We start from the raw sequence: 22848 nt of genomic DNA on the forward strand, positions 1-22848 counted from the left end.
AGGGAGGGGGACTGACTCAGTGCTATGAATATGAGAAAAACAAGAAAAGATGAGGGGCCATGTTCATCCCAACAGAAAAGCGGGGCCACACAGGAAGCATATTCCTGGGCCCCTCACCCTTGCTGCAGGTGGAACCAAGGGGCAGGGGGAGGCCTGGCAGCAGGTACACGAGACCTCCACGGTAGCTGGGGAGGGGGCCAGAGGCAGCATGGTGGCTCCTGTCTGTTCACACCCCTGCTCGGATGCAGGATGGGAGTCCAGGCTGAGTCTGCAACCCATCCCATGCCCTGCCAGGACCCTAGCTGGCTGAGCTAGCTGAGTCCCAACTCCTGTGCTCCAGGACCCCAAGCCTCTGCATTTGCACTCCACTGCAACAGGTGACACCTATGTCACTTGACTCCCACTCAATCCACCCTTCTGTGTGCGGGAGGGTGGGTGTGCGCTAACATAGGCAAATGCTTCTATTTTCAAACTCAGCCGACTTTGCAAAACAGAAATTCACCCAAAGTATAATCCATCTCCAGGCATTTTACTTTTAAGAGGCTGAAAGGAAAATGACGTTTCTCCCTCTGTGGGGAGCAGGGGCCCCCCGGCTCTCGAGTACTTGTTATCAGGGGGGCACATCCAGCCTGGCACAGACCTCCCGGTGTGTGGGAAAGGTGAGCTCCAATGTATAGCCAGCAGTAAAGGAATTTTCTAGGCTTCTCAAATTGGCGGTGAATCGCTTGTCCCATTCTAGAAGTTTACATGTACCCACCGATTTATCTCTTTGAAATCATCGTGGGAACGGAATTAAAGTAGTTAAGTTCAAGGCTGAGGTGCTAACCGCACGGCTCAACTGGAGAAGCCATTTTAAGAGTGGATCTTGTGCAATCAACAGGCGGTCAGGACCACAGGGTAAAGGATGACCACCCCGCTCTTGCCCGAGCCTGGCCTCTCGGAACACAGGGCGAGCCAATCGCACGCCCGGGCTGGTGTCAGTCAGGAACTCGGGGCTTCCTCTGTGACCACGTCCTGCATGGCAGCTCCCTCAACGGTCAAGGTGACCGACAAGTGAGCAGGCTGGTCCTTGAGTGAGTGGCAACCAGAGAACAGCCCAAAAGAAATAACCCAAAGCCAGTTACTCTGTGTGGAGCCCACATACAAGTGATAGGAAGGGACTTGTGCTCTAGAACAAAAATGATTTTTTTTTTTCTGAAAAATGTTCAAATCACACAGGACACAGGTTAAATGGTATCTTGTTTACCTGTGTTAGTCAGGAGGGTGATGGGAAGGGGGAAAAGGGCAAAAAGACCTCATAAGTGTGTGCTCGGCTTTATTCTGTGGGTGAAAAGGTCATTAGCAGTAATAAAAGGACAATTAAATTGGGGAGAGGTTAAAGGTGACAGGCTGGTTAGTGGTGAAGGCGCGCTAGCTGGTGTCACCCAGGCACTGCAGGAACCACAATGCAGGGCTGCACTTGCAGGAAGTGGCAAGGGTGGGGCCGGGCGCAGGGTCCCGCTATCTGTCGCCGCGGGGCGCGAGGCCCAATCACTGACACCCACACAGCCATTTCCTGCACTTGAAAAAAAATCTGTTTCTCCCTTTGCAAATCAACAACTTTTACCTAGAAACTCTTCAGCGGTGAGTTCTGACTGATCTCGATCTTTGCCCGTTGCAGAAAATACACACTGTTTACCTGGGGAGGTGTGCGTGCGCTGACTCCAACTGACAGGTTTCAGCAGCGTCTGATTTGCATCTGCCTGGAAGAAACTAATTCTCGCCACCCCAAACAGACACCTGCTGGTTACTGAATACCTTGATAGACCTTTCTAGCAAAGACCTCCAGGCACAGAGAATTCAGAGCCAAAGCCTCAAGAGTGTCCTAGAGGGTGACTTGATGGTCCCTGAGGGCACGTTCTTTGGCTGAGGTCAAAAGAGAACTGAGTATTCGGAGTTGAGAACAGATGGCCAGCTGTGGGCTGCTCCAGTCACTTGAGTACGACACTAGAACTTTCTCCTGGAAACCTTGGCAAGGCTCCCAAGTGGAGGGTCCCCCACCATGACTGCACAGGCTGACACTTAAATACACGTGTTTATGGCATGTCAATTAAACCTCAATCAGGCTAAAAGAAAACAAAAAACAATTCCTTGGAATGTGTAAACTGCAGCTTCTAGTATATGCAAAACACCACGCGTGACTCAGACCCAAATGTGCATTTAGTCCCCTATGAGCAACGTAGCTAAACTTCGCCAGAGAGGCCCCTGGAGCCCTCTTTGTAGTTCAACTACCCACGCTCTGCCTTTACTCAACTGCAAAGATTTCTGCTAAACTGCAGCCTGCTGGAAAGAAAGAACCTCTGATAAACCCTGAGCACATACAGTCCAGCCCTGGTCTTTCCCCGGGCAAGGAGCCTAAAGAAGGGGGACCTGGTGTCCTGGCCCCGCACCCTGGGGCAGGTTGATTGATGCACATCACGCACATCATGGGTGATCACTATGCAGGCACTCTACCCACACAGGCACCTGCTAGGCCAGAGTTGGTCTTGTGCTTGGATGGGGGAAACTGAGGCTCAGCAAGGTTAAGAGGCTTGCCCTGAGCCCCTCAGGGAGATGGGTGGCGGGACTGGAACATGAGCCCAATGTCCAGAAACCAGCCTGATCCAGTAGGCACCTTGGATCCTAGCGGCACAGGTGATCCAGAGGCCAAAGAGAACAGCATCAGATTCGCCTGCCCAGGCCTCGCATGTGGAGCCAACTCCAGATGCAGAGACCTGCCACCTTCTAGAAACCTCTGGGCCCCCTGGGATGGACAAGCTCCAGGTGGGAAAGTGGTGACCTCAGACCCATGTCACATGCAGGGTAGCAAGATGTCGAAAAAGCCTGTTCCAGTACCTTGGTTTCTGTGACTGCAGGTACGAAGCTGCATGTTAGGCTGGCAAGTAAAACCGCTATCACCGGGCGGTCTGGATAGCCCACTCCACCTGTGTCCACGGGATCACGACTTGACCACCAGAGGCACAGGGTCCCCAGGAGCCCCACCTCGCCACCCCACTCAGCCATGCAGGGACTGCTTCCCCTGCCACGTGTCAGGAAGGCCCTGGAGTGCGATCACGCGGCACTCCCAGGTGTACGCGGCTACCTCTGATGTGCTGGCCATGTGGCCTCTCCGAGCAGGAAAAGGCGGGGTCAGTGAGAAAAGCAGAAAAGCACATTCCATTCCCTCACTTTCAAATTGTTGAACTTTAATGTTTCTTTCAAAAAAAAAGAAAAAGAAAAAACAAAAAACCCAACACTCGGACATGCTCTTGGCTGCCTCCCATCTTAAGCGGCCAAGAGAACAAGAGGCGTGCCTGGTGTTCCCATAACGAGCGCTGTGAGCAGGACTTGCTGCTTCACCATCTGCCAACCTGTCCTGCCAATGACCAAGTAACTTCAGGGATGCTCCTGGTTTGAGTGGCCTTGTTCTGTGTAGTGTGGACGGAAGTGGGGAGGGCAAGGTGCACAGCTGGGCCTCGATTATTTCCTCGACCAGAGAAGCAGCATGGGGCAGACACTTTCCTCTGCATCTCCAAACTGCCCAATGCTTGCCCCTAAACGCGACTCAAAAACATGAATCGCTGGGTCAACACTGTGTTTAAATGCATTGTAATGCTTGTAGTTTCCATGGCCAGTGTTAGAGGTTAGTATGAAATCACAGCAAAAAGCCACTGAAAGTGCTCAAACAACCACCACGCGGTGTGTACCTACCACCCAGCAGCGTGTACAGTGCAGAGCTTTTCTGTTCAGCCATCGCTTCTAGGTAAGAGAATCAGACAAGAGACATTTAGGCCTCTACGTGGACACGTTGTTGCCGCTGACAGAGTAAACACTATGCCCGCATTGACAGTTTTCCAGAGCACCTGGAACCTCACAGCATGATTCTCATTACAGCTGCCTATAGGGGGTGGGAGGTCTGGGGGGCTGCAGGGGGAAGCAGGTAACCAGGTTAAGCTGGCCCCTGCTGCCATCCTGATGCATGATCTTGGGTGGCCCACGTGACCTCTCACTTCCCTTTCCTCTTCCAGTAATAAAAAAAAAAAAAAAAATAAGGGCATCACAGTGCCTGTCCTGATTTTCCTGCAGGTCTTGCTGGGGCCTGCGCCAGTGCTTCCTAAAGGTCTGGACGTGAACAGGATACCTGGGCACCTTGCAGGCCACAGTAGAGCACTGATGCAGCAGCTCAAACCCTGAGCGAACACAGCCTGAGGCCCCTGGATTCGGGCCCAAACTCCCTACGTGTACAAGACTCTCTAAAAAGCCTGAGCTCTGAAACCAGTTCCAAGGAGGTCACCGGGTCCCTGGTCCCTAAGTGCATGGCACACTGAAAAAAGAAGCCAAAATGGGGTGGGCAGGCTCACAGAGGGAGACCCAAGGGAGGAGACATGGAGGGCAAGTTCAAAGCAGAGTAAGCACTGGTTCAAGTGAAGGGAGAAGGCCGAGGTGAGAGTCTCCAGGGATCCCCAAGAGTGAAGCTCTGCATGCGCCTGCTGGTGAAGGAAGCAGCTCTTCTGCATGGCCTGATGAGTGCTGCACTGCTCGGCGGGTGTGTGCATGTGTATGCACGTACATTCACATAAGAGTGCGTGTACCTGTGCAGTGTGCATGCAGGTGAGTGGGTGTGCGAAGGTGCATGCATGTGAACGTGTGCGTGCATGTATGTGTCTGCACGCAGGCATATGTGTGCAAGAACTGCATGCATGGGTGTGTGTGCGTGCCTGTGTACTCTGGCTCCCATCTCTCAGGAAGAGTGAGGGGGCCCAATGTTGTTCTATTAGGAGACTGTCAAGGGTCCTCTATAAAAGCCTCTGCCTACATTGAAGGTACACACGGCCTCTCACGGATGGAAGGGGGTTCCTCTGTTTTTGCTTTTCTCTCCTGTTTTAAGGTAAATGCCTTTGATGTGTGACTGACAGACGTGATCTCTTTATGCATCTGTTTCTGCTCACAGTTCACACAAAATCTGTTATAAATCCACCCGGGCCATGGTTGGACTTTCTCTCATGACTCACCCAAAAGGAGGCCAAACTGGGCTCTGCAGGTGGGATGCCCATCCTCCTGAGAGAAAGCTCTGGCCCAGTGGACACGAGGGGAGAGGCGACATTTTAAAAATAACTTGCCCTCTGCTTATCTCTACTGACAGGGGACCTCGTGTACAAAGACTGGCCAGCCTTGGACCCGCTGGTAACTAGAGAACTGTTGTAACTAGAGAGCTGGGGGACTTGCAATGACGACACAAAGTGGGGCCCCCAGGGCAGACTAAAGGGAAGGAGCAGGCTCAGGTGGGAAGAAGGAACAAGGGAGTACCCACAGTACAGGGACAGTATGGGTGAGACCTTGCCTGGAGACCAGCGAATGAAAGAGATGTGGTGGCCAGGACACCAAGAACAAGGAGGGGGACGGGTAAACGAACTGGGAAATTGCACTGAGTCCCTCTGCTGCTTTTGACTCTGGTAAGCTGGCCTATGGGCCTATCACTACCACATAAGAGAGACTCCAGGCATGACTTAAAAGTACCCAGAATCTTCAGGGAGACCCAGGGCCACAGCTGAGTGAAGCTACAACACCAGCAAAAGCCAGGTGAAGTGGGGTCTGCAGAAAATCCCTTGCTTGGAACCATCTGCCAAGATGCCAGGGCAGGAGCAAAACAAAATGGAGCCCAAGCCATCCTGCCTCCTCGCAAGTCAAACATGGCCAAGGAAGACTCCCACCCGAGTCTGCAGGTACTGGACCGAGGGGTCCTCAGCTGCCATTCCTACCCCTGGGCCACTGGAGGCCAGAGGAACCGCAGAGCCTTGACCACATGCTCGGCTAGGCACCATGTGGCATCTCTCCTGGCACCGAAAGGGGCCCTGAGCCCTGGGCCTTCCACTGACCATCCTGGGCCCCCATGGAGCCCGGCCCATAGGACAGGGCAGGAGGGATGCTCCAGGCACACACCATGCGTGGACAAAGGTGACTGGACAGAGGGAAGACCCTTTTGCTCCACGTGCAGACCTCACAGCAAAGATCTATTCTGGGCTGGTGAACGAAGGGACCCTCAGTCCCCCGCCGTCCTGTGACAGTGGGCGAGCGGGCGGCGGCGGCGAGAGAAGAAAGCGTACTGACCGCTGGGCGGTTTAGGCCGTGGAGGAGCAGGTTTCTTCGGAGGCAGAGCGGGAGTGTCCTGTTTACTTTTAAAGGGGTCATCGGAGAATCCTGCCCCTCCAAAGGAGGAGGTGAAAGGGCCAGAAGGTGGGGGCTGTAAGAGAGGACACGAAAGAGAGGCAAAAATATCCGTTAACATAGAGCTGCGGATGTCCACCAGGCAGACGCTCATGTACCAAGAGCCTGGAGAGGCCCCCACCCTTGGAGCTACTTAGCTCAGCCCCTGCTCTAGGGTGTCTCATAAACATCTCGCTTTACTCCACCCTCAACAGCCGGGGTCCCCTGGCCCAAGAGACAAGGCGGCAAGCACACAAAGCAGCTGAGAGCAGTCCCGTGCCCTGACAGGCTCGTGTCACTGGAGGGTGCTTCCTGCCACACATGCTGTTCCACCTGCATGGGGACATGTTTCATAACCCCAGGGTCCCCTGGGCCTCCAGCTCATGCTTCAGAGATACACCCCACCCTCACCCCTTTCATTCAGTGACAGACAGCTCCAGGAGAGGGTCAGAATAGCACCAGACCCTCTGTGTGTCCCCAGGGGCTGTTACCTAATTGGTGACTCAGGTCAGAGCCCACCACTGAATATCTGTTACCCCCCACCTCTGTCAACAAGGCCATGGCTGCCTCTGTGGGGTTCTTATTACCTCTAGCCCAGACCCTCCCCCAGCCTCTGCCACCTCTGTTCCTACCACCGAACCACCCCACTGTCTCAAACCCAAACTGGACCACATCTCTCCAGCAACGGACATATGCATGGAAGATGGGTGGGTGAATGGGTAGATGGAAGGTAGAGATGACAGGTAGGTAGGAGATACGTAGATGTAAGTTGAGATGAGAGGCAGGTAGGTAGGGAGGTAGACAGTAGGTAGAGATGACTGGTAGGAAGGTAGGGAGGGAGGTGGTAGAGATGACAGGTAGGTAGTTGGGCAGGTAGGTAGTAGGCAGAGATGACACGTATGTAAGGAGAAAGGAAGGTGGTAGGTACAGATGATAGGTACATGGGCGGGTATGTAGAGACAACGGGTAGATGGGTAGGCAGGCAGATGGGTAGGGAAGACAGGTAAGTGGATAGGTAGGTAAATGGTAGATAGAAATGACAGGTAGGTGGGTAGATGAGAAGGGAAGATAGGTAGGTAGATAGCAGGCAGAGATGAAAGGTCGGTGGGTTGGCAGACAGGTGGCTAAGTAGGTAGAGATGACAGGTAGGTGGGTAGATACGAAGATGGGTAGACAGATAGCACTGCATTGCCTGGCTGTCCACAGGTAACCTCCAAGCACTCTTCAAGACATGCAGGGCCTTCACCATGCTCCCACCACCTAATTATTCGGCCTCACCCCTGCTGTCTTCCCTCATCCCCTCCTGAGACTCCCTGGCCCCTGGAATCCCTTGGGCCCCATCTCCCGACCCCTGTACATGCAGCGTCTCCAGCTGGGGAGCTTGGCCTGCCCTGTCCACCAGAGCCCTTCTTCCTTTTCAGAGACTAGCTGGACCTCACTAGCTCTGGCCCCCAGAGTTCTCTCCAACACCCCTACCTGCCAGCTGTGCCCGTGGATGTCTCAAAAGGACTCCTGTCACCACAATGCACTAATGGGTTTCTAGGCCCATCCCACCTAACTGGGCAGCCTGGAGGGGAAGGGTCCTTTCCTCCATGTCTGCTGCGAGTGAGCGCAGGTGGTGGGGCAGCATGCCTACGTGCACCCCCACCTCGAGCGCCAGCATAGTGCCAGGCACAGCACCCTCCGCTGACGGACAGACGAACCACAGAGAGGCCGATTCATCTCACGTGACAGATGAAGGAGCCTCGGGCATCCCAAAGGGAGAAGATCACTTTCTACGGGCATGGGGGACCACTTTTACTAAAATAGAAAATAACTAGGAAAGAGTAGAGCAAGGAGATACACAGCTACGGTAGTCACCCCTTATCCATGGTTTCACTTTCCTCGGTCTCAGTTACCCCTGATCAAACAAAGTCTGAAAATATTAAATGGAAAATCCTAGAAATAAATAATGCGTAAGTTTTAAATTGCGCACCATTCTGAGTAGCTTGACTCATCCCTTGACCAGCGTCTCCAACCCGTAGACGCACGCTCCCGCCTACTAGCCAAGTCGCTTAGGAGCCATCTCAGTGATCAGATCGACTGTTGCGGGACTGCAGTGGTTGTGTTCACGTAACCCTTATTTTACTAATGGCCCGAAAGATCGACTGTGATGCTGGCAATTCAGATATGCCAGAGAGAACCTGCAAAGTGCTTCCTTTAAGTGAAATGGTATCTATGTACAGAAATAAACTTAGTATACATAAGGTTCAGTGTTATCTGTGGTTTCAGGCATCCTCTGGGGGTCCTTAGAAAGCATCCCCACAGTAAGGGGGAACTACTGTAGTAGAAGCAAAAGGAAATGAGTAAAAACACCAGTTCCTCGGAGCAAAGGCAAGGAGATGTGGGGCAGGGTGTGTGAGCTAAACACCACGGGAGATGGAGAGGGGGAAAAGGAGGGCACTATTAATTCTCCCCACAGTGAGGCAGGCCTAGGGATGGAAAACAAAGTAGGAACACAGAGTACATTTGTGGTCTTTCTCAGATAAGCTGGACCCAACAAATCGCTGGGGAAGTGGGGAGAAGGGCCTGCCTCCAGTCACCAGGCCTGTGCTGCGTGCTCCCTCTCCTCTAGGATCTAGTCACGGGGACAGGGACCTGGCCTCTTCCACTTCTGCTATCTAGTCATAGACGCTAGTCTCAGGTGGGGAAGAGGTGGCCAGCCCATGGGGCGAAGGGGCCGATGAGGCTTCTGCACACGCAGCTGACCCCGCTGATCTTCTCACCACATCTTCCCAATGGCCTTGGGAGGGAGCGCTACTGTCACCACTTCCAGTTTATACAGAGGGAAACTGAGGCACAGAGAGGAGATGTAGCTGGCCAGTCACACAGCACCTCAGTGGTAGAGTCAGGGTGGGAACCCACGTCGTCCGCCTCCTGGGCCAGGGCTCCTGGGCCCTGCCCTCGGCTGCTGGCAGCCTATGCCCATGGTAGGTCTCGGGCCACATTCTGGGCAGAGCGTCCCTGTCCTCAAGCCTGTGAAGGAGACACATGTGGATGTAGGCAAGAGGCAGAGCAGGCCGAGGGGTCAGCAAGCAGGAGAGGCTCCAAGGAAGATGGGGATCTATAAGTTCCCAAGATTCATTTCTCTGCCAAGACCACCCTAACTCTGGATGACCAGACATGCCTTCCTCCATAGCTGCTGCTCCCCTCTTCCAGGCCCTATGGTTGCTTGTCCTATTAGATACAAAAGTCAGGGAGTCTCTTTGTAAAATCCGCCGTTCGAGTTTCTGGAACATCTGCCTGGTCAAGCTGGGGAGCATGGTGGTCAAGGATGGGATCTGGAGGCCCGACTCTGCCATCTACTAACAGCCTCAGTCTCCTCATCTGTGATGTGACAATAATGACGGGCCCTAGCCCATAGGGCTGTGGCCAGAATACGAGAAGGTCATGCATAAATCACTCCAAGTGGCTCCTGGCCAAAGTCGGCACAAAGACAGTATGGTTATTATCATGCCATGTGGATGTGGATATGATTAGAATTTTTTCAGGCACTGCGAGAATCTGCATACACGCCAGCAGCTCCCCACACTTTCTGTATGCTGCATCTTGTTACCCGCGAAACCTTTCCAGGAGAGAGGCAGCATGAGAGCTGGGGCGCAGTGTCTGCCTGCAGCTTAGCTTTAAAATGGGTGATTTAGGGTCTACTATCTGGGAAAAAAGAATGCAGTGTGATCAAAGAGGACAAGAGAGGGAGGGAACACAGGTTATTTTGCCTTTGCTGTTCACAGAACACGCAGCAGGGCTGGATCTCACGTGATACCACCACAACCCAAGACAGGCATCGAGACCCTTTTCCTAGCAGAGAGGCGGCATGATCGGCCCTGAGACCTCCTTGCAAACCCGGTCTTGTTCCTGGGTGCTGGCAAAGCACCAACTTTACAGAAGGGTGCTAAGGGATGCCTGGAGCCCTCCGGGCACCACCCCCAAGTCTACCTGGCCTGTGCTGCAATGACCCTTCCAGCTGGCTGGGGACACCACAGACTAAGCTGACTCTCCACCCCCTCTCTGTTTAAATGTGTGAGTCAGGCAGCTCACTTCAACATGAAAGGTTCCAATCGTAAGTGCCCGGTACACCCACACCAGCAAAATTACATCACTTCTAACACCAAAAAGCCTGCATCATTTCTGAATCCCAATTTTCACAACTTCGAGTTTCCCAAGAAGCCTCCTTTGGGACCCAATTAGTTCCTCCTCGGGCTGTGGCTTCAGGGAAAGTCACTATTTTTAGAAGGGTTTCAGTAAAGCCGGTAGGGGCTCTGGGCTGGCCCAGAGTGAAGAGTGTTCAAAAAAAAAAAAAAAAAAAAAAAAAAAGGACAAAAAGGCTACTATGAAAAAAGCAGCTCTAAGAAAAATGTGTTTTGAGTTCATAAAAACAGCCCTAAATAGAAATGTGTATCTTTAAAAAATGATTGAAAATGACTAAAAATGGACTAAGTATCTCACGGATTGGCTTTTTCATAGGAGAGGTGTGAAATAATTAAACTGTGGTCTTGTTTTTATTCTCAGATGCTCCCTAAAGTCTATTTGGGGGAATCTGTTTTGAAAGCAAGGTAACTTAGGCTTGATGCTGTCTAAAAGACTCTCTTTGGGCCTGAGGGCACCTCAGCTACAAGTGCAAGCCCGAAGAAGCACCCAAAGAATTGACTAAGGTCACATCGCTGGCTGTCAGTTCCCTTCAGCCAAGCTGAGGGTGGACAACCCTGCTCAGACGGAGAAAAGCAGGAGATGTCTAAAAATAAATGCCAAAAAAAAAAAAAAAAAAAAAAAAACACCCCGAAAAACCAAAACACCTTCTTGTCACTTTACTTTCGTTTCCCTCAGCATTTTATTTATACGCATGATGTTCTTGAAAAACAGAAAGGGCACCAAAAGGGAAACATAGACCTACAAGGTTAGGGCTTGGTGTTTAGTGGGACCAGTGGCACGAGACCAGGAGCGGATGGGATGGAAACAAAACAATGAGGTACTATAGACTGATTTTCCACAACCCCGTCCAGTTCCATCCCACCCGCCACTGCCAACAGGAAGGGGTACTGGCTCTAAAGTCACAAGTGCACGTGTGTGTGCAGCCTGACGGGGACAAGGGAAAGGAAACCAGAATTACGAGAAGGAAAAGTACAACTTTACGTCAGAACAGGCAGAAAGACAGGAGGACCCAGGCTTGGTGCTGCCGAGCTGTGGGGTCTCTGCACAGCCCGCCTGGAGGAGGGGCAGCCACCCCTGCCATCAGGACTCTCGGGCTGGCCACCCTGCCTTGGTCCTCAAAGCTCACATAGTCTCAGATACTTCTTGAATTAAGTGCCTCACCTGCACCCTTGTCCTTGTCCTAGCTGGACCACTGCTAGTTCTCACTCCTTATGCCTCTGAGGCTGGCTTCCTGAAGAAAGAGGACCCACTGTGACAGCTTGAGAATCCAATGCAAACCCTTCCTTGGGGATTGCTGCCACCATGTGGCAGGAGTTTTCTGATTTCAGGAGATGGTTTCCCACCTGCTAAGCAGGGATGAAAGCAGAGGATACATAGCCACGAACACTCAAGGAGCAAGAGCATGTGTCACAGCCACTAAAGGACAGGCAAATGTGAAGGCCAATCTCACACCCACAAGGGCCTTCTGGTCAATCCCAGACAGCGTCCCAATCGTACAGGTCACAGTGTTTCCCTCTGAGGGATGGAGGCTCATTCCCTCCAAGCCCTAGAAGGACAGAGGCCACAACGCCAGCACCTCTGTGGCAGTCAATGGGCACAGAGATGCTCCGCCTATTCCAGAAACTGGATTTGCTACTTCAACGGTTAGGCTCGCGCACTTCTTTGAATACCTAAAGAGAATCTCAAATGTTTCTGGGAAGCTGCCTGCCACAATCACACATTACTAACCACAAGCATTGAGCACCGAGACAATCGTGAGCTCTGGGGGCGAATATGGAACAAGAGGCAGGACACGGTGAGGAGCTGGCACAGCAGGGGCACTGGCAGGGATGAGAGGGATGCTACTGACTGTGGGTGCTCAGCTCCCACATACTCTGGGGGTTCCTTCTACGGCCCCCTCTCACTGTCTGGCTGTGAGCCTTCCCCAATTAGGATGTAAGATACAGGATGAGGACTATATTCTTCTTATGGCCACCACTCCCCCCAGTATCTGGGCAGGAGCAGGCAGAACAAATAAAGAGAACAGGGTCCTACTGCTTCGTGGCCATGAGCTGTGCTGCGTGAGGCTCTTTATCTGTGAGGAACACCACCCCCCCACTGCCTGGGGGGCTGCCAAGGTGCAGAACACACAGGAGCGCTGGAGATGGGACTCGAGGCCAAGACAGGGCACAGCTAGTGGTGCTTTCCTTGATTCTTATCAAAGAAACACATGCTCATAGTTAAAACCAAGGGACTTTAAAGGTTATAAGAGCAGCCGACTCTCAGCCCATTGCCTTTCCCATGTGCCAAGGCCAACAGTCTTAACTTCTAGGTAGTTTCTTTTGGAATTTACCCCAGTAATCACGGACTTCCACTGCTAGTTCTTGATCCATCCATTTTGGACACGATCTACTGACTTGCTGTTACGTTAAAGATTCAGCTCTAACTACACCCCTCCCTACCCCAAGCCCCTTTCAATGGCGCTCTGACACAATCTGGAGCTATATCCACACAACCGGTTAATATAACTGTCTACACAGATACAATATCCAGCCTGGCAAAGTGTGAATGTCATCTGTCTTGAACACTTTATTTTCACCTGCAGATTTCTTCACTGAGCCCTCACTTTCTGAATCCTGCTGAGGTTCTGTCCAAAGGCAGTGCCAGACACTCAGTTCACTTCATTCAGACACGCCCCGCCTGCCAGCCTGTGGCCCATGGTTCCGCCTCAGCTGGCTGCATGCCAGGCCTGCTGCCTGTGACCCTCCTGGGCCCTCTGTGCCTAACACCTTCTCAAGTTGGTCTAGCCACAACGACAACTTTATCTCCTAAGATATGATGGCCATCAGATGCCAACAGGAGCAGGGGAGAACCTCTGGCACTTGCATCTTGGGAGGGACTGGGGCTCCGGCAGTTTCGTTTAGATGGAGGGAAATGGGTTTGACTGATCACAGCCAAGGGCATCTTCTAGACCCTATCTGCTGACTCACAACCTCGTGTGAGGATGCACTTCAGATTTTGACAGGTACAGAGGAAATACACATGTGGTATTAACAGCTATGCCTGATAGCCACGACAAGACCACAACAAGAGGTACAAAGACCCTGGCAGAGGCATGGCGCTCTGCGGGAGAGGCTTTACCTTGGACATCCGGCTGAAGTCAGCAAAGCCCTCGGCACTACTGAAGGACCCACTTCCAAAGGGGTCTAAGGTTCCAAAGGGACCTGCAAGCAGCGCCAGGGAGGCAGAGTTACAGGGCATTCGGGACATGCCTTCCGGGGTCGAGGGGAAGTGTCACCTCCTGGTACTCAACAGCCCCAGAAGCAGGGGATCTGGGAGGACATGTTTCTTTGCCACGGTCATACACTGGACAGGGTGATGCCTACTGTCCCACTGGGTCAGGAGGGAAGGTGCGAGGGAGGTGAAGGGCTATAGGACAGTGACCCACCACTCACACCACTGATGTGGGGTGATCACTGTGGGGAGGGATTTCTGTTGAGCTTTCTCCATGGTGGGGTGATTTGCCTCGGGTAACCCCCATACCCACCTATACCAAACTCTGTAACCAACAAGCAAGCTGCCAGGCAAGGCAGCAGGAGCAGGTGGGGCCTGTTTCCAAAAGCAAGTTCCACAACAAACAGTCCCCGCCCCTGATGCACAAGCCAGTACCTTGGGTCAAACTTTGGATTCTTTTAGGAAAAAAATCCAAGGTACGAATCAAAAATTTACATGGAGGAATGAATAATGTGCACCTAATATCGTTGATGTTATTACTGAATTAATTCCTACTGCTAAGCATCCTTTCCAGAAGGATGCCAGAGCTTGCTCAGGAAGATGAGCGGGTATGAGGGTGGTGCCTCTGGTCAAACAGCCTCAGGTGAGGCTCTGGGTGCCACTGACTAATGACATAAACACTGAGGACACACCAGTTTTGGAAATGAAAAGCATTAACTGGATGGGTTCCCTCCCACCGCCTGAGGAAGAGTCAGAAGGAAAATAAATCATCAGTCTCACCTGATCCTTTGGAGGAGACACTGGAGGATGAAAAAGGATCACTTGATTCAAAGGGGTCAAGCTGAGTGAAAGGAGAGAAAAAAGAGTGAAAAGTAGTTTGTTGCACCATTCATTCATTCAACCACAAATTTTCTTGACTTCTGTGTGCACCATATCTGGTGCTGGGCATGGGGAGGACAAAAGGATTAAAACCAAACCCCGAACAGAGTAAAATCCCAACAGACTGATTTCTCCTACAGATATTACCTATAAACTCTGGACAAAGTCCAAAACTAAAACTAACCAACCACCTGAAGGCTTAGAAAGTAAAACCAAAGCAAAGCAGCTTTGGAGGAGAATTGAAACTTGGCAGAAAACAACAGTACAGTTGACCCTTGAACACCACAAATGTTGGGGTTGCCGACCCCCCGTGCAGTTGAAAAATCCACACGTGATTACAGTTAGCTCTCAACATATGCCAATTCCCAACCTCGGATCAAAAATACAATTGGCTGTTCAATGACTTATAAATGTACTAAGTGGACCTATACAGTTCAACCCACGCTGTTCAAGAGTCAGCAGTACAAGATTGAGTTTTCCATTTTGACAGCCATAGTCTGAGGGTATAAGGAGGCTAAGACGCCAATAAAAAAATGCCGTCTTTCTGACATGAAGACCAGAGGATGGAGGCCCCGGACAACCACAGCCACAGAGAAGGAACATGAATCCATAAAGGAGAAGAAGAGAATGGGAGCCCCAAATTCCATGATCTGCCCAAGTCTCAAGCTTATACCTGCAGACCAAGAGCAGCCACAGGAATGAAAGTGCAGGTGAGAGAGGGGGAGTTTGCAGCGTGAGTCTCACCAAGTTAATGGCATACTGAAACAAAACCACCCACACTCTTTGGAGGAATGGAACAAAATCCAGTCTCCACAAGAGCACCTACAATGCACAGATACATTTCTAAATGAGTCAACATACAGAGAACCAGAGAATGTGGCCAATTCTCAAGGGAAAAGATAATTAAAGGAGCCAATCTCAAGATGAGCCAGATTTTAGAATTCTCAGAGGATGACAATTTTAAAGCAGTAATAACTGTACTCAATGAGATAAAGGAAAATAGGCTTGAACGAAAAGATAAGAGCTCCTAACGGAGAAATAGAAACTATCCACACAAAAAAATTGAAATTCTAAAACTAAAAAGTATAATATCTAGAATAAAACTTTACTAGGTTAGCTGAACAACAGATGATAGAGAAAAAAGTAAGTGAAGTTGAAGACAGATCAGCAGAAATTACCTATCTCAAGAAAAAAGATAAAAAAAGAAAACAGAGCCTCAGGGACTTGTGAGACATTAGCAAAAGATCTAACACATGTGTAACCCTAATCTCACAAAGAGAGAAAGACGATAGGGTAGAAAAAGAAAATATTCAAAGAAATATGGCTGAAAACTCACCAAATTTGGTAAAAGACATAATTTACAAAATTAAGAATCTCAACAAACCCCAAATAGCATATTATACAAAGAAAACCACATCTAGACACTTCGCAGTCATACTAGTGAAAAGCAAAGATAAAGAGAGGCTCTTTAAAGCAGCCAGAGAAAACAACGCATTACATATCAGGGAACAACTATTGGGAATATTGATAACTTCCCATCAAAGACAATGGAAGCCAGAAACAGTGGAACATCTTACAAGTACCAAAAGGAAAAAATACCGCTGGATCAGGAACAAAGACTCTCTCATAGTGACAACGAAGTAAACCAGTATTACAAGAAGTGCCAAGGGAAGTTCTTCAGGCTGAAGGAAAATGATAATGAAGGGAAAATCAGATCTTGAGAAAGGAATAGTGTTAGAAGTGGTGAATCTATGGGTAAAAATAAACGACCACTTTTTCTCTCTTTAAAATATATACAGTAGATTAAAGCAAAAATTATAACACTGTCTTATATCGTTTATACTACATTTAGATATTTTACATTCACAGAACGGTTATAACATAAGAGACGCTGCTAGTTGAGGGAAGGTGAATACATTGACCTATATGGCTGCATGTTTTCTACATTTTATATTAAGTCATACAAAATTAATTCTAAGTAGCCTATGAAAAGTTAAGTGTATATATGATAATTCCTAAAGACATTTCTAAAAAAATAATGAAAAGAAGTATAGTTAAAAGGCCAACAGATACAAGAAAATGAAATTCCAGAAAATACCCCAATAGTCCAAGAGAAGGCAAAAAATGGAGAACAGAAGAATAAAACACGGGATAAAAAGCAAGCAAATATTAAAATACTGGACTTAAATCCAACGATATCAATAACAACATTAAATGTTATTGGACTAGAAACTCCATTTAGTAAGCAGAGATTTCCAGACTAGATAGAAAAGCAAGCCCCAACTACATGTTTGACACAAAAAGACACCTTTCATGTAAAAACACCAGATAGACTGAAAGTAAATGGATGAAAAATATATGATGCAATGAGTAAGCAAAAGGAAGATAAGGTAGCTACCTTAAATGTGTGATAAAATAGATTGCAAGACCAAGATATCACTAGAGGAAAAAAAGAAACACTTTAAAATGATAAAAAGGTCACTGCATAAAGATAACGATCATACATATGTAGGCACGTGACAGAGCTTCAAAATAAATGACGCAAAACCTGATGGAATTAAGGGGGATATAAACAATTTCATAATCCTAGACTTAAACACCCACTCTCAGCAACTGGAAGAGCCAAAAAAGAAACACAGTAAAGACGCAGATGATCTGAACAATATTATCAACCACTTTGACCTAACTGTCATTTATAGACCGTAACGCCCATAACTGCAGACAGACAATTATTCCCAATTGTTTGCAATATGTTCACCAACAGAGACCATAAAATAAGTCTCAACATATTTAAAAGGATTGAAAATACACAAAATATATCCTCTAATAGCAAATTTTAATTAAAAATCAGTATTATAAGATACCTAGTGGAAATAAAAACCGAATATGAAATAATACACGTTTCAACAGAGAAATCACGAGGAAAACTAGATGATATTTCAAACTGAATAAAAATGAAGATATGATTTAAACTGTGTAAAATGCAGCTAAAGCAGTGCTTAGAGGGAAACATGTTGCGTTAAACACTTGTATTGGAAAATAAGATCTAATCAATGATCTACGATTAGATCTTAAGATGTTAGAAATAGAAAAGCAAAGTACTAACTTAAAATAAGTAGGAGGAAGGAAATAAGAGCAAAAACCTATGAAACAGAAAACAAAGAGAAGAGAAAATTAACACAGCCAAAAGCTGGCTCATGGAAAAGACAACGAAATTGATAAAGAGTGAGACAAGAGATTATCAATATCATGAATGAAAAGGGAATCTCATGACAGGTCTTACAGACATAAATGTTACAAATGAACCGATTTCAAGGGGCTCTGGGTTTGGTGCTGCAGACCGATAGGTCTACGGAGAAGAGGAAAACCAGGGAATATGTAAGGTGGGGACAGAGATGTGGCCCAGAACAGCAAGGGAAGCTATAAACCACCCTCACAAAATTCACTATTTAATCACAAAAACTCACTTTTGCTTTTAAAATCCTAGTTGACACCAACTTAACCCAGTCTGTTGGGCCTACCGTTGTGCCCAAAGCATGGTTTAAGAGATGCTGGGTGGGGCACATGTTATCTTAAACACTAAGTGCAGCCAGGCTGTGGGTATGGACTTCTGCCACAACGGGGATTCACTAAGGCGGTCTGACTCCAATGTCACCATCAGTGCCGTGCACTAGGAAGACAGCAGGGTGACCATGAAGAGGCTGGGGCAGTGTGAGGGAGCTTGTGGTACTTTATTGTGTTTTGTCTTTGTTGAGAGGCAGAGCAGAAGTGGGGGCAGGCGACAGAGCAGAGAACCCAGCAGGCTGGTAAAGGGGCACAGAAAGGGACAGAGGAATGAGAACCGTTCAGGACATAGCCGCCTGACTTGGGTTCGCTGGATTGCTGGATGTGCCACCCTCCTTCACAGGGCAAGCCTTGTAGGGACCTGCAGGAATAGTCACCCTGCCGTCTAGTAATGGGACCTGGCCTGTGACTCAGCTCCAGGAGAACCACCCAGCCTCGCATGGCCCGCATTCCTCAGGCTTAGTGAGCACAGCTGGGAAGATGGAGTCCCAGACTCAGCCCCTGGAAGGCAGGGACGGCCGCCTTCACACGCGCCACGCACAGACTGGGAGCGTCTTCACCTCCCTGCGTCACTCACCTTTGAGGGCAAGGAAGGGTTTTTCGTAAATGGGTCTGAGGTAAACGGGTCGTTCTTTGTCTGTTTCTTAAAGAAGTCGTCAGGGGCAGAGCCTCGGAACGGGTCACTTTCTTTGAAAGGATCTCCTCCAAATGGATCTAGAAAGTGTTTTGGAAAGTGAGGAAAAGAATGTCCCATGAATCAACATTATGCTTAGTGAAAGAACCCAAACATGAAAGAACACATAACTAACGGATGCCGTTTATATGAAATCCTAGAAACGGTAACAAACCTAGGGACAAAGGAGGCCAAGGGCCCGAGGGGTTGATGACAGGTGGCACAAGGGAACCTTTCGGGATGATGAAACTGTTTTCTATCCCACACGACTATACACATTTGTCAAAAGCCATCTTATTATACACTTAAAATTGGTAAATTTTGTTGTGTACAAACTATATCTCTCAATAAAGCCTATTTTACAAAATAATAAACAATGTGGGCAAATGCATAAACACAGAAAAGCAGATTAGGGTCTAGGTAGAGGAAATGGGGAGTGGCTGCTAATATGGATGGGGTCTCCTTTGGGGGCAATGGAAATGTTCTGGACCTAGATAGAGGGGATAGTTGCAAAACACTGGAATGTAGCAAATCCCAGTGAACTGTTCACTTTAAAACTGTTCAATATGTATTATATGAATTTCACCTCATTAAAAAAATAAAAGAAAAAATTAATCAGTGATCCCAATACCATGCCCATATGCACGTCCATTTCCTTCAAATGTGGGTGGCAGGCATGGTGACTGGAGAAGGGGTACAGTCGCTGTATCACCAAGAGGGAACAGGACACTAGACTTTCATGCAATAGAGATAGCCATCCTTTCCAACATACGCTGCTGCCATCGTTAGGATGTGTGGACAGAAGCCCCGCCATGTGCGGGTACTCACAGGACCCCCTGAAGCTGCTATAAGTGACACAAGCAGGCATAAGTGGCCGAGTCGTTGTGGGGGTGTCCGAACAATCGCATGGCTACCGGGAGCTCCTTTTCTAGTTCTGCTGAGAAGTCAGCAACGAGGGCACTGAACGGTGAAGAGGAGGGACAATGCCACTGCCAGGTTCCTTCAGAAATGGACCTCCCTGCTGCCATGTGGTGGCGGAACTGGGGGAGCAGGCTGGAAGGTATTTCCCACTGCCCTCAACTTGAACAAGGAACGGGACAATTCTGAAAACCAGTTCCCAAAATGTGTCTTTTAACAAAGGCTTTTACCTGTGGAAGCTGTCTGTTGTTCTGCAAAGGGGTCATTCTGGAACGGGTCACCTAAATTATAGGAGAGAGGAACACTTAGCTCTACAGTAGACATGACCGTAGAGAGAGTTGGAGAGACCACTGGCTGAGGTGGTTTTCTTGGCTAGGACACTGAAGATGAAATGAGAGGTACTGTTGGCTGCTTAACATGGACCAGAGCTGTAGAAAATGTATACGAGCCAGGATTCACTCTTCTCTTTCTATTCAATGTGTCACTACTGTACCCCATCTCCCCATCCTCAGCCGCAAGAACATGGGACTGGGGACTGCCACAGGCCTTGCCTGCGTGGTCAGTCCTGAAACCACAGTGAGTTCAGTACATTTGAGCCTCAGGAGCTGTCTAGTTTACCCTGGGACCTAACATGCTTCACTCCAAATCTGAAACTGAAAAGGCTCCTGTGGCCACTCCCTGCCTTTGGCATTCTTAGAAACATGCAGTGCGCCTTCTGGGAAATACTGTTTCTCTCTGGAAAAAATGGAGAAACTTAGTATACTTGTTTCTCGAAATTCTTACTTATTCTTGACTTGCATATGGCTCTGGGTAAACTCACCAGTTAAGACCTTAGATTTATGTGGGGATCTGTCACTCGCAAGCCATGAGCTCTTCCCACCACACCCCAATACCTCAGGTCTTCAGTTAACACAAGAAACCCGTGAAGCTCAGTGAATTCCCTTCCTCCTCCATTTCAGAGGGTGATACCTTCCAACTATTCTAGTCACTGAACAACCTTCCATGGCACAAATTTAACAGCCTTTCAGTGAGAGGGTGGGTGCTGAGAGAGATACCTTTAAAGGGATCGGCTCCTTTAAACGGGTCGGATTTGAAGGGGTCTTCCACCTGGAAAGGATCCGGATGCAATTCTTGAGCGTTGTTGCTAAATAACAAGGCTTTATTTTTGAAAGGATCATCCTAAAATTTTGTGAAGAGACAGGACAGGGATTTTATTATTTCAGATTTAAAGCAAAGTACAGCATGCCATATCTAACTTGTACATATCCCCTTTAAAAGTATGACCCTATAGAGAATGATTTTTTAAAAATCATTGAAGATGGACTTTAGTTAATACTATTGTGTCAACATGATTCATTAGTTGTGACTAATGTACCATATCGTAATAATAGGGACAGCTGGGTGTGAGGTATATGGGAACTCTCTTTACCAACTTGGTAATTCTTCTGTAAACCTAACACTCTTGTAGAATAAAAAATTTTTTTAAAAAATCACTGAGTGGAAGCAACACAAGCATCCGTTATCAGATGAATAAACAAAATGTGGTTTATACATGCAATGGAATATTATTCGGTCTTAAAAAGGAAGGAAATTCTGATACATGCCACAATGTGGATGAACTTTGAGGACATGCTGAGTAAAACAAGCCAGATACCTAGGACAAATACCATATAATTCCACTTATATGAGGTCCCTAGGAGAGTCAGATCTATAGAGACAGAAAGTAGATGGTGGGTGCTAGGGGTTGGGGGAGGGGATGGGGAGTTAGTGTATCATGAGGACAGAGTTTCAGTCTGGGAAGATGGAAAGTTCTGGAGATGGATGGTGGTGATGGCTGCACAACAATGGGAAAGTGCTTAATGCCACTGAACTGTGCACTTAAAGATGGTTAAAATGGTAAATTTTATGTTATGTGTATTTTACAACAATTACAATTTTTTTTAATTGAGTCTGAAAAAAGCCACATTTTTTGGAAATGTCAAAAAAAAAAGGTAACAAGTCACTGACTGCAGCACGGGACTCTTCAAAGGTGTGATCTCCCTTGGTCATCTTTTTCTCAGAGCACGGGACTCTTCAAAGGTGTGATCTCCCTTGGTCATCTTTTTCTCAGAGAGTATGTGGGCATTTTTTAAAAAATGCTGTTTCCACACCAAGAAACATGCTGGCTATTTACATCCTGGGAGGAAGTGAGTGCTTATGCAGTTAGAACTACTAGAGCATACAATGCTTTGCATTTTTTTTAAAAAAGTACTTATTTCTAGAAACAAACAAGCATATTTAAATCAGAAGGAAAAAAAATTTGCTTTTGAAGAGCACATTTTTACAGTGGAAAATGGCCTGAAAAGGGAGATTTGCAATATACATGGGAACAGTGGTTTAGAAATTGGTTTAGAAATACTGAGTGTGTTGTGGTTAATAAAGATACATCCTCGATGAAAACATGAAGGTTTCACTGTGATATTAAAAAGCACAACGTCCTCCTCCCTGATTCTGGAGAACATGTGGGCATCTGTGGGGCTGGCACATGAATCCATTATTCCAACGGACCAAAACCAAGTAATAAAAGAGCTGGGCTTCCGTAACCATGAACAGTGGTTACAGGGCAATGACATCAAAAGTGCCAAAGGAAGATTCCTGACAAGTCCCCTACCACATAGGCCAGTCCACCTGGTGGGGGTGGGGGGGGGGGCGGTGGGGCAGCAGAACAGGTCTCAGTGGTACCAGGCTCACAGGAAGTTGTGAGCTTTGGAAGTATGAACCAACACCCCGGCCTCTGACAACTATGGAGCACTTTTCTTACCTGCAAAAGGTTATCTGGAGCCTCCAGCCACAGGGCTTCCCAAGGTGGGGAGCCACGCCGGGTTCTAGGCAAGTAAGTACAGAGGTCTGCGAGCGCCATGTCTGGCAGCAGAGCACAGTTCTGTAAGGATGCTGTGGTGCTAATGACCACAGGATGGGTGCTCAAGGAGCACCCAGTGGGGCTCTTAGACATGGAAAATATGATGGAGAAGTCCTAATCGAAGGAAGCTGGGTGGCTGGAGGGGAAATGAGCCTCTCCTGCTGCACCACGGGGCAAGGTCTCTGCTCCAGAAGGATCGAGAAGGATGGCAACCTTGGTGAAGCAGGGTGTTAAGAAAGACAGCTTGGCCTCAGAACAGAAGCTTCTATATCATTTTTAATTAGCATTGATT

General features: G+C 48.4%; 1 protein-coding gene across 9 annotated transcripts in view; it reads right to left on the reverse strand.

The window, feature by feature from the left end:
• The window catches only part of EPS15L1 (epidermal growth factor receptor pathway substrate 15 like 1), an 88852-nt gene that overhangs the window by 12604 nt on the left and 53400 nt on the right, over positions 1–22848 (reverse strand). For 3 of the 9 annotated variants that reach the window (XR_001598473.2, XM_016157743.2, XM_016157745.2), the window contains exons 17-21: positions 20713–20836; positions 19888–19938; positions 18644–18780; positions 14404–14464; positions 13531–13613 (exon numbers count right to left, since the gene is read on the reverse strand). Coding sequence is in view for 7 of the 9 variants with exons in the window: in XM_016157743.2 (XP_016013229.1) it covers positions 13531–13613; positions 14404–14464; positions 18644–18780; positions 19888–19938; positions 20713–20836 (456 nt within the window). In the remaining 2 variants the exon portion in view is untranslated. Of the gene's footprint in view, positions 1–3729; positions 3778–6126; positions 6260–9096; positions 9238–13530; positions 13614–14403; positions 14465–18643; positions 18781–19887; positions 19939–20712; positions 20837–22848 lie in introns of those variants that run through there. The other 6 variants (XM_016157738.2, XM_016157742.2, XM_016157740.2 and 3 more) reach the window with 4 other exon arrangements.

The sequence above is a fragment of the Rousettus aegyptiacus genome, unplaced genomic scaffold (assembly GCF_014176215.1).
Source record: "Rousettus aegyptiacus isolate mRouAeg1 unplaced genomic scaffold, mRouAeg1.p scaffold_m13_p_16, whole genome shotgun sequence".
NCBI lineage: Eukaryota > Metazoa > Chordata > Mammalia > Chiroptera > Pteropodidae > Rousettus > Rousettus aegyptiacus.